Genomic DNA, 12,196 nt, shown 5'->3' on the forward strand with positions numbered 1-12,196 from the left:
CATTAAAGTTAGTTCAGCACCGAGTGAAAAGAATCCCTGAAGACTCAGCACAGAAAGTGTGGGACACAAGTTTGCTTTGGAGACATGGACTGAGTTAGAAAACTAGCCAACATGATTTATAACGGACAGTCATCATTAATGATGGAGAACTGAAAGGACATGAAGGCTGCGCTGTTACACTTTTTGATAGCTGGAAACTTTAACTGTCATCAGAAAACATCAAATATTCTGGATCCTCTCTGCAGTGTCTCGTCTTTCCTCTGTGACTTCCGTGGATTTTAGCTCAAAAATGTTTTTAAATGGTTTGTCAGCAAACTGACCTCTGACCTCTACAGTACTGACCTGTACAAAGAGCTGTCAGTCTCAGCTCTTCTCTCCCAGCACTGGTGGAGCAGGTGTAGTCGCTGCTGACACCCATTGTTGGTTTTCTCAGAGACAGGCGGAGGTCTGCAGTGTTGAGAGCATCAGCTCTCATCGATGTGCGCCGCTGTAACGCTGCTTTTGTCCTCTGACATCACCAGGTATGAAATCCGAGTACTGACAGGGCAGCAGGACAGATCTTTCCCCCTCATTCACTTCCATGAGCACAGCCAAGGCATGCTGGGAAACTGAGGACACACCAACAGATGTAGAAATGACCTGCATGCTGTGGGTTTGTCTCCTCACAGGTGACCAATTAGCTGCAGAAACCCAAGCCAGGTGTCTGAATACTGACACATGGACTCTTCTTTATAATAACTACACAATAGTGAGCATTAGTATGTAGTTTATTAATGGAACCAAACTGTTCCTGTTATAGCTGACTTTCAGGACCTCCAAGTCTGCACTTATGTTTATTATCAGTTGGAGCCCCTCCTCATTCTTCTTCTTCTTCTTCTTTGGTGCAACCCTGTAAATTTTGGGGTACCCCTTTGGCCCCTCCCCTTTTCTACAATTCCCCTGTGGGAGAGGTCGGTGTCATTTCTTTCCCAACACTGTACAACACACATATAATGTATATTTAGCCACCCTGATGTTTCTGATTGTGTTTTTAGGTCAATTATTGTCATCATTGTGTCTTTGCTAGATGCTGTGAATGTGTAGTACGTGTGTGCCACAAATGTGTTACAGGCACAGTCTATGCTAGCATGAATAGATCTTGCTAGCTTGGAAGTTGTGGTGGGTGGAGCTAACCCTCGTCCCTCCTGTTTGCATTTGGTTGTAGGAGCTGGAGCGAGCAAGTTAATGACTTGGAGCTCTTTGTTTCTTTGACCTTTCATTGTCAGACACAACGTAGGAACACGCCGGTTACATTAAGACAGATTTAAAAGATCTGGATCAATAAGTTCAGAACATCATCAGTGACAGCAGTTTTATATGTCTAAAGTATGACACACAGACAGACCAGTTATTTAGGAGCTGTTATGGTTGTAAATTATAGGTTTATTACTCAGAAAATGATTAATGAAGTATTTAGATAATAATGATGTTTCAGATGATTAACATACAGGATAATTCTGGTTCTATAAATGTTATGAAGTTTGATTTCTCTGAGGTTTCATAAATACTCATCTCTGACTGTAATTTCTGGTAACTGAGGCACTTACTAGTCGTTATTGTTAGTTAGTGCTTTTGTCTGATCTCAACGAAGGTGACGATTATTCAGACTTTCAGGAGGTTTTAGATGAAACTGAAAGGCCCACAGAACCAAACACGTCTCAGCTGTGATCACAGCAGAAACAGAAAAACACAAAGTGATCAAACACATACCAAAGCCTACACTGCCATCTAGTGACAGAAACTAGTACTGCTAGACAACCAGGCTGCTTTAAAGCAGGTGATATTTAGGTTGAAAAATAAAAAATAAGTTGATAATAAACATTTGACCAAATCTTTTGGCAGCTAACATCTGGAAGTGAGCTGTTCTTTGGTGGTAATTAACAGTTTATTCTTGTTGGTAATTATGTAATGAAGGGTAGCAGTAAAAGTCACACACACACAGAAATGTTCCTCCATGGCTGACAACAACAACTACAGACACGTCTGTGACTGCGATGAACACCTGAGTGTAAGACGAGGACTGAATATGATACAGTAACAGTCAAATATGAATGTGTGTAACAGCATGATTATGTATTATACATATATCAGAAATATGTGACATTTTACAGCATGTCAAATCTATCTGAACATGAAACCAGTGTTAAAACCATTTCAGTCTCAGTCAGTGTTACTGAAACATTCATCTCCAACAGCATCACTGACAGACAGTTGGAGCAGCTACAGTCAAATCATTGATCAGTGTTTTTAGAACATTAGCTGCTGTTGCTGCACTAGTGCTGCTGCTCTCTTTCTCTTATTGTAGGTCTTTAGCTAACAACATCAAGTGTCTTCATGTGACTGTTGTCTAATGTTCAAATAACACCACCTGCACCACCCTGTTCCACAGCACAGCCCTCTCATGTAGGCTTGGCTGCAGCACATATTAGCAGCTGCAGTGACATCAGCTTTCTGTGCAGCACTAGACAGGAGATCCCGCTCCATAGTGTCATCACATCTACAGACGGTTACATGTTCTCACCTGGTAATAAGAAGCTCCAAGATGAACAGACTGAAGGAAATACAAATGAAAGTTACAGTAAACTGAAATCTTGGAAACACAACATGAAACAGCGTGGGAAATATGTTCATGTTGCATAAAACATGTGTTGCATTACAGATATTTCTATATTTAAGGTGGGATGGGCTCATCCACCCACTCTCACACCATCATATCACCATCCTGGGTTAGTGTCTTGGTCTCAGCTCACAACATCAGCACAGTCTCGGCTTGGCTGAGGTAGTTGAGTGGTTCTTGTTGTCCCTGACAGCTGCAGGGACAGTGCCATCAGCCATGCAGCAGCACAATGACTGCTCAAAGTCAGTGTGGCTCAGTCTACTGTAAACATTGTCCTAAAGTGGTGGCAAAGTGGCTGCAAGCTGCCTGTACATGCACTCCCAGTACGTGCACCTGCAGATGATATCCACAAAGCTCTGAGTGTCACAGAGTGGGCCTGTGCTCAGGTCACTCTGCCCCATTGAATTCTACTGACAGAGTTTTACAAGTGTGAGGAAAGTTATATATACAAGTTGGTGGCTGCACAGTAAAAAACAGAGTGTCAATTTTACACTTAGAGAGTTTATTTTAACTCTGTTTCAGATAACATTTGGTCCCACTCAAAATTAGAGTAAAATTTACTCTATGGCCAGTGTTAACTTTTTAGTGTTAATTCTACTCAGTTTAGTGTCAAAATTAACAACAAAATGTGTAAAAATATTTAACACTGAGGGTTATTCACACTGTTTAGAGTAATATGATTTCACTTTATAGAGTTATTTTTAGTCCAAGTTCACTCTAATGTGTAATAATATTTCATTTTCATTATTTTTTCATATTTATCATATGATGCTATATTTCTAAATGGCTGTGATCTATCCTATATTGTGAAAATAACTACAAACATACAGGTTACAGTAACAGCATTTATTAGCATAACAAACTCTTACAAATGACAGTAGCTATGATGCTCACCAGAGAAAGCAATATGGGACCACAAAGAGAGCGTTGTCATTCACTCCATACGACAATTGTATGTCAAAAGGCCTGGGATAATGCAGGCTGTCAACATGAAACACAACTAAATCTTGCTTTGTCCTGGTCAACTCATAGGCATGGAAATGTTCTTGAAAGGCTACTGTACATAATGGCAAAGTGAGAAGTACCAGTTTCTCGTGTATTATCAGAACTGACTCAATCTGGTAAAACAGGCATTTCAGACATTGCCACAAATAACCAAATGCGGGCGGTAAACAATACCATCATGTTTAGCCCAGTTCACTTTCATAACTTGAACTCTATTGGGCAGTTGCATTGCTATTGAAATTCCAGAACCTCCTTTTACCATATCTAAAGACACCATTTTTCCTGGACCAATGTCTAACCGACTAAAGGCTGTTGAAGATTGCCAAATGTATGCCATATAATTCTGCTGTTTTTTGGCCAGCGTTTTGGTGATATTTTTGAATGATTTGAGCTGTTTCTTGAAAAAATTGTGCTTACCTTCATAGCACCAACTATGAAGTACAGGCCCTATTTTTTGGATGCAGCGAGGATAATGGATAAGAAAATGGTGCTTTGGTAAAAGTTTTTTCTGGGGATACAACATCTTGAACAGTTTGTGGTGTTCCACAATCAAATGTTTTAAATATACACACATACCTTGAGATAACATAGGAGAAAATACAATATTAACTATCTGTAGTAATAAAAGTAGTAGGCCCCAATGTTGGTCAGTAGAGGTTACCAAATCTCCAAACATGAGGGGAACATTCCTCAGTAAGCACCATGTCTGAATAGCATTCAGTCCCAGATCATTAGACTCTCCACCTAAATTCACAGCCACTGGCCTATTGTTTTTCTCCATGAATCCATAATCAAAACTTTGTATTCTCAAATTCAGTTCTCCCAATGTAAGATGTTGTTCTTTTAAATACAAAAACAATAACTTCAGTTCGTACTGGGCCACTCCTTCCAAAACATCATGCATCACATCAACTGAGAAGTTCTCAGTTGTGTGAAAATATGTCAGTGAATTCAATAAGCATGAACTCTTTACACCAAAAACATAAGGAAGCAATGGATTATTAGACATTTCCTGACAGTGAGCAGTGTGGTTGTCTTTGGTGCGCAACACTATTTTGGGGGAATCTTCAGAGAATTCTGTTTGAAAGTCATCTTTTTCAGCTAAACAAAACCTGCAACAGTACCTTGCACTGAAAGACTCCACCAGACCAAACAAGCTATGTAAGCCTAAATTATCACCAGTGACCTGTACCACACTACCACGAACATAACCACCAAACAGTGGAATCTCAATACCATCGCTCTCTAACACTTTAATGTCTCGAACAATAGGAGCAAGAATTTCACTAAAACCATAACGTTTCAGATCTTGTGCATGAAATAAGGCACAAAGGTGTATGTTGGCCAAAAATGAATTCCATTTGGGAGAGAAGTTTCTTAAGGTAAAATATACTGCACCCAACTCGTGAATACCTCGCTTGGAACCAAGAGGATTTGCAACCTCAAAGTCATCATAGAACATTTGGATCTGAACTGTGTGCTTTTCTGTTGAAAAAAGAGTGTTCAATAGAGATCCATCACAAATATCTCTGAGTCTTGAATCACAAGTGTCGGATGTTTTCAACATTTCTCCAACATGCTGACTCTTAAATATTGATTCCAATGTTGATAATATTGGAACATACATGAATTTATCTTGAACAACTGCCTGATCATATGTTCCAGTCTTTTTATTTCGCCTTGTGTCAAATCTTGAGCCAATTACACATTCAACTGGTTCTACAGTTTCCCACTTGTCTGATAAATATTTTGACCTCTTGTACTCCGAATTAAGAACTGAGAAAGGATTCTATAACTCATCAAAACATGCTTCAACTTTCTTGCACATTTCTGTTTCTCTTTCATTACTAAATACATGCTTAATGACTGTTTCTTTAGCATGTTGTTGGATATCTTGAACAATCTCTTCCATGGAATTCACTACAGGATTCACTACACTCTGGCCTACACCTGCTGCCTTTAGATCAGAAATAACAGCTGCACAACTATTTACAAGGTCTGCTGAAGATAATTCCGACTCAGCCTCTAAATGTTCAGGCACCACATCATCATTAGCAGCAGTACTTGTGTCCGTAACACTTTGAACTGGTGAAAAATCTAGTTCTGCAGAATCAAATGAACTGCTTACGTGGCATTTGTTCAGGTGCTTTCTAAAGCCAGAAAAACTACTAAAAGAACGTGAGCATCCCACTTGGCCACATTTGAGATATAGTGTCCTGCCAGTACAGAGACCACGAATTACCTTAAGGTGTTTTACAAGGCTGTTTGGTCTACCATGATCACTTTTGCAAAGAAAGCACTTCATTATCTTGATCTCAATGGATACTAACGCACCATTCTTGCTCGCAACTCTGCAACTCTGGGAGTTTCCTTTGTTTCCCCAACATCAATGTTGTAAATGGTTGTTTGCAGAAAAGTGAAAAAGTTGGTCAGGGATGAACTGTAAGACGTATCAAAGACATAATGGGCCTTAAAGAGTTCATCAAGGGCTCCTACTGAACCTGTCGCTTTACATGGAAGTGCATGCTTGTCAATCACAATGAAGAAGGTGTGAATGCTGCTTCTTGTGGGTCCCTGAGCAAGAAGGTAGGGCTGACTGCTTCGGGTGATGTTGTCTAGATGCTGCTGTACACTGGTTCCAGCCTACAACAACACATTAAACAGCAGTATTTAGTGACTATCCCATTAGATTAGATCACCTTACTGTACATTACAATGGCGGTGATGGAATATATAATTTAAATAACATACCTTTAGGAATTTGATGAGGTTATCGACAGCTTGAGATGCAGACATCTTTCCTGGTCTCTTTCGCCCTTGTGCAGATGGCGGTAGCAGATGTAGCAGCAGCAAGATAGCAGACATGTCACTGTCCCAGCCTACAGACGAATAAACAAAGAATTACTCCAAAAATACATTCAATAGACAGAATTACCTATATAACCAACAATGGCAGATAAAAACAGTCAGAGTCATACCATTCTCAACTTCAGTAGCTGACTCAGCATTGCACATCAACTCCAAGAGCTCCGAGGTGGGTACAAGTCCATGACTTTCCTTTACAATCTTTGATTTGAGATCGATGGGCCACCTCTCCAAGAATTTGTTGGCAGTGACCTCATCAAACAGGAAATCGTGTTTTATCTATAATGCAAAAATAGAAGATAAGAGAGGTGTAATGAGTGAAATTGCAAGCTGCATGGAATATTTCAGTGATTCAACAAATGAAGATGTCTTACCAGTCCTGGTGTGTCCAGAAACCGCGGGAAGACTGTGAAGACATCTGCTGCATTCTTATCATCGCTGACCATTGAATGCCGATAAATGAAGGTAGCTTTCATCTTTTCACGGATAGTGTCTTCATCAGCAGAGTGTCTCAAAAGCGCAATAGCTGCTTTTACATCCTCATCTGATAACACTGTCTCAGTGGTGAGTGGTCTGGATCGACCACGGCCTGGCCCGCCAACTTAAGAAAAAACTATTTGATTGACTCCTACCTACAAATTAGATCAGAATCATTTAAATCACAAGTGAACTTACTTTTAGGAGATTTGGAAAGTGAGACACTTGGTACTTTCACATTTATTACAGGTAATAACTCTGATTTTTCTGTGTATTATGAACTAAATGTATCCTGATACATACAGAGATGGATGAGCAGAGGTCACATGATGAAAGAACAAACATGGAGTCTTTGATTTATTTAGATATTTATTGATGAATGCAAACAAACCCTGACACTGAACCATCGTCCAGCTTTCACAGAACAAACCTGATCACATGACCTGCTGACCCAAACAGTGAAAAGCTCCATGGCAACAACAACAAACAGCCTCACATATGTTAACAGAGGCTGTTAGAAGCACAGAGTCTTTACAGTCTTTCTCCTGTTTGTACACAGATCTCTGCACATCTTCATCACAGTTACTCACAGACGTGCAGAGTGTGTGGATATCAAAGCTAAGTTTCCACCATGTTTGTAGTCTGTACTGGGACTCATGGAGCATCTCTCTATGAGCACTCAGTGCTTTAAACAGTGAGTCCCAGTTTAACCAGCAGCCTTCACACCACACATCACACAGACATGGAAACTTCAAACCCTCAGACTGAAGACACCATCAGAAATAAATAGATTGTGATGAAGATGAAGAACTGGAACAGTTTGCTGTGGTTTCTTCTGTTCCTGTCAGAAATAAGAGTCTGGCAGCACTTTGCTCTCCTTCCACATGTTTAAGGAGGAAGTGAAGAAGAGCGAGTGAGTCGTCTTCCTCTGTGGGCCCAACATCAGGCAGCAGCCACGTATTTTTAAAAACCCAGCACACTGCTTCAGAAACACTGACTCAGGTGACCAGAGTCATGTGATCAGTGAGGTCTTCACTCAGGACGTCACAGCTTCAGGACCTGATTCAGAGGTTTATAAGGACGTGGATCATTGGTGCTGATGTTGTGTGAGAGCTGGTGAACCATGGGGAACATAAATAACAACCAGGCCATCAGCAATTCTACCCCCAGCTCTAAAACCTACATAATACACTATACATATAGTTATATAGGTTATAGTATGTTATATATAAACGTAGCTGAAGCAGTTTCATTTGTAGCTTCACGCTGCACTTCATATGTTTGTCCACCAGATGGCAGCACAGGGGCCTGTGTTGGAAAGCTTTGAGTAATGAAGCGTTTTCAATCCAAGCTTCAGAAAGCTTCATGTGGTCATCAAGGAAGCAACCAGGAAATATCTGCTGTGTGTAAAAACAGCAACACAAGAATCCAGAATGAAGACAAGAAACTCTAAGCTCACACACAAAACAGGTGGAGCTAATTTTGTGACGTGTTTCTGTAAAAACACCACAGAAGTGAATCATCAAAGTTTCCATGTGAGCTGATGATGCTGCTGCAGAGTTTCTGTGAACCTCCTGTGACCCCGCCTCCTCATACAGAGACATCTTATTGCTCTTCAAACTGCATCACGTGGACACATGTGATTGTGTATTGTAGTATTGATCCCAATGCTGGTATTAGTACTGGATCAATAACACTGGATGGATGCGTTCAGCATGGAGCCCCTGAGCTGTGTTACAGACAAACATGAAAACTGACAGGTCTGTGTCATTCACAGTCTGTAACACTTCTAAACAACAGAGGCTGACCCAAGTGCCTCAGAGCCAGGCACGCTCACATCACAGCTCTCTAAATAAGCCAGTTTCAAAATAAGAGCTGAAAGCTGTGTTTGGTTGTGTTAGCTTATTATTGTTGAGACTAACATTCAGTGATCATGTGTTCAGACTCATAATGATTACTCTCAGAAATCCTGATCTTTGTATTTACTGTGTGTTGGATCAATAACTGAGATTCATCGTATCACACAGCTGTGCTGCTGCTGCTGGTGATGTCAGCACATCTGGAACAATACGAGGTATCTGCTACCAGACTGAGCAGGACGTGAGACCTGTGGACTGTTTAAAGCTGTCCCTCCACAGGTCACTCAGACCTGATCCACACCTCAGTGATATTCTCTGACTTCCTCAGTAGAGACAGAAACCATTCAGATCTGGGACGATCAGCTGACTGATGATGTCACACAGACTGTGTTTTTCAGGAACAGTGATTCTGATGTGAGCCTGCTAGCTGACAGCAGACCTGATGAAACCACATGTTCACATCTGTGAGGACAGACTGGACTCTTTGACTGCACCTTGGTTCTCCTCAGAGGTCTGTACAGGAGCATGTCCACCCCCACTGAAGATCTCAGTCACTGTGAAACATAGAAAGCTGCTTGTGTAGCCTCTGCCTCACATGTAGATACAGCTACAGGTTTCTCTGTCAGTCAGACTGAAACAGTGTCCTGATGCTGCATCATTCAGCTCTGTGCCCCAGTCAGCATCACTGTGAGCTACCAGTGTCAGTGTTTCTGCCCTTTTCCTGTAACACTACACTCAGCACAGGCTCAGCTGCTATCCAGTGTTGGACTTTGGCTTCAGCTGCTGTGATAGATCCTCTAACATAGATCAGCTCTGCTACATGTTGTTAGATAAGTGCAGCTGCCTGTCATGTCCTGATGTTTCTCTGGCTCAGCAGCTTCTCCATCAGAGGTTCACATGGAGCTGATCCAGTATCTCCAGTAACTGTGTTCTGTGCCTCACTGGTTCATCCTTCTGTGTGACGTCAGTCAGATGTTGAAGTTAAACTCTGTAATCTTCACTGTGTCACAGAGTTCAGTGAGTCCCGTTATTCACAGTATCAATCAGATCATCAGAGACCTCTCTGTATTGAATCGTATCTGTTATTAATCTCTGTCTCTCTTCCACAGCATGTCTTTTATCCTGTCTTCCTTCTCTAACCCCAACCGGTCGCAGCAGATTGCCGCCCCTCCCTGAGCCTGGTTCTGCCGGAGGTTTCTTCCTGTTAAAAGGGAGTTTTTCCTTCCCACTGTCGCCAAAGTGCTTGCTCATAGGGGGTCATATGATTGTTGGGCTTTTCTCTGTATCTATGAAGCGCCTTGAGGCGACATTTGTTGTGATTTGGCGCTATATAAATAAAATTGAATTGAATTGAATAGAACAGCTGATCAGCAATCAGTGGTGCCAACAGCACCTCCTGCGGTGAGAGGATGCAATAATGCAATGTAGCATTTTTACACTCAACACTTCCAGTCATGTTTGACGTTGCTTTCTTGTGTTGCTTTCTTGGTTAGAGTTCCTCACAAATGTCCAGATTATTCTTCTAATGAGGCGTCGACCATGTTTTCAGCTCTTTGGAAGAAAACATCGCCCTTTGCCATCCTTACTTTTCTTTGACTTCTTCAAATGCAGCTGAACTCCAGCTGGTATTTTATTGGACTTTGCAGCTGTTTCTGGTCATCAGTTCATTCCTGCAAACCTCTGAACCTGAACAACAATGATGCTGCATTGCTGGCTGATCCCAAAAGGTTGATTCTGTTCATCTGGACGTTTTCACAAACGTTTGCTCACTGATCAGGTGACTTCTTCAGTCTCAGCTGACTGCAGCTTTACAACCTTACAAACAGCACATTTGCACAATGACTGAAACCAGCAGCACCTGATATATATGATACTAATATAATACATATACATATATAATCCATACTAATGATGAAGGAACTGAGCTCACAGTCCATTGTTCATTCAGTGAACTACTCAGTTTATTTTGGGCCTCAGAAATGCTCACTCTGTTTGTACATCACTGTCAGCAATAGACTCATTCTGCTGTGTGGACAGGAACACATGTGACATCACTTCCTGTTTGTTTGTGACTGAAGAGGAAGAAGTTTACAAGGAATCATTTAGAAGAGTTTCAAACATCAACTGATTGAATCCATGAATCTGAAAACGTGTTTGTGAGTGAAAGAGACAGACATGTACAGACTGAACTATCTGTTCAACAGTCAGAGTGTTTCTGCAACAGGAGACACTCTTTACACCCCACTCAGCACAGGGACACTGAGGCACCACGAGACAACGTAAACCCAGGATAAAGAGTTTGAGTGAATGTGGTGTTGAAGGTGTGGAGGTGGATCAGAGTGTCAGAGGAGACTCTGTAGAAGGACAGAGTGCCAGCAGGACAGTCCACATACACTGCTGCTCTGTTAGAGACAGAGGAGGAGGAGGAGGAGGAGATGGATGTTTCTCTGTTATTGTGCCTGACAGACTGAGGAGCACCACTATAGCAGCTCAGACTCCAGGACTGATCATTGTGTCCAAACAAACAGTCATCACTGACTCCTTTCCTTCTGATGCTTCTGTAACTCACTGATATATAAACGTCTCCTCTCCACTCGACCTCCCAGTAACAGCGACCAGTCAGACCATTTCTACAAAGCAGCTGATGATAATTATAAAATCTGTCTGGATGATCAGGATATGACTGAACCTCCTTCACACGTGTCACCTTCCTGTTGTTGTCAGACAGTTGGAGCTTTGTGTTCACTGTGTTTGTGTCGATTGTGAGTTGACAGGAATCTGATGGAGAGAACAAACACAATCCAGCTGCAGTTATTGATCCATCATCTGTTCATTGATTGACACTTTGATGATGACTCCTGACATGATGAAGATGGTTGAATGTGTGCTGCTTTGTTTTCATGAATCCCATTAAAAACACACTTACACTTCCTCAGACCTGGTGTCAACCATCGGACTCCAGCAGGCTCCACCCTGAAAGGAGGAGGGGGGTCAGAGCAGCACAGTCAGCATGCACACATGGACATTACATGGCTCTCATACACACACTGTTACACACTGAGCTCAAAGCTCGGCTCCACTGTTTTATTCAAAGAAATCTACATTTATTTATCAGCACATTTAAAAACAGGTTGAGCCAAAGTGCTGCACAGAGTAGAGATAAAATAGGAAACATACACAGTAATTACTATAAAGACTCGTCAGAATTGAAAGCTACAGAGTACAAATGTGTTTCCAACCGGGTTTTAAAAATGTCGAGTGTTGGTGACGACCTGATGTGAAGGGCGACTGTTCCAGAGTTTGGCTGCAGCGATCGATAAAGCTCACCTCTGTT

At 41.6% G+C, this 12,196-nt stretch overlaps 2 protein-coding genes across 11 annotated transcripts in view; both read right to left on the reverse strand.

The window, feature by feature from the left end:
* Window positions 1–12,196, reverse strand: part of LOC102777248 (NLR family CARD domain-containing protein 3-like) — a 1,099,208-nt gene that overhangs the window by 819,439 nt on the left and 267,573 nt on the right. For 7 of the 10 annotated variants that reach the window (XM_087837895.1, XM_087837897.1, XM_087837890.1 and 4 more), the window contains 2 exons: window positions 11,789–11,835; window positions 10,781–11,640 (listed from right to left, as the gene is read on the reverse strand). The exons of the other annotated variants lie outside the window; for them this stretch is intronic. In XM_087837895.1, coding sequence (XP_087694021.1) covers window positions 11,108–11,640; window positions 11,789–11,835 — 580 coding nt within the window. In that variant the 3' untranslated portion in view covers window positions 10,781–11,107. Of the gene's footprint in view, window positions 1–10,780; window positions 11,641–11,788; window positions 11,836–12,196 lie in introns of those variants that run through there. 10 annotated transcript variants of the gene reach the window in all.
* LOC148106007 (uncharacterized) lies at window positions 5,965–6,972 on the reverse strand. Its single transcript, XM_087830944.1, has 4 exons — window positions 6,901–6,972; window positions 6,640–6,805; window positions 6,413–6,540; window positions 5,965–6,304 (listed from the first exon to the last, which is right to left on the reverse strand). The coding sequence occupies exons 1-4, from the start codon at window positions 6,970–6,972 to the stop codon at window positions 5,987–5,989; spliced, it is 684 nt and encodes a 227-aa protein (XP_087687070.1). The 3' UTR covers window positions 5,965–5,986.

This window comes from Neolamprologus brichardi, chromosome 3, assembly GCF_056152115.1.
Source record: "Neolamprologus brichardi isolate AB-2024 chromosome 3, ASM5615211v1, whole genome shotgun sequence".
NCBI lineage: Eukaryota > Metazoa > Chordata > Actinopteri > Cichliformes > Cichlidae > Neolamprologus > Neolamprologus brichardi.

Excerpts from the sequence above, each read along its gene's own strand:
- LOC148106007 (XM_087830944.1), bottom strand. The coding sequence starts at position 6,972 with ATGGTCAGCGATGATAAGAATGCAGCAGATGTCTTCACAGTCTTCCCG. Across the intron at positions 6,541-6,639 it reads AGCTACTGAAGTTGAGAATG|GCTGGGACAGTGACATGTCT; the intron begins GTATGACTCTGA and ends ATTCGTCTGTAG. Across the intron at positions 6,305-6,412 it reads ACCTCATCAAATTCCTAAAG|GCTGGAACCAGTGTACAGCA; the intron begins GTATGTTATTTA and ends GTGTTGTTGTAG.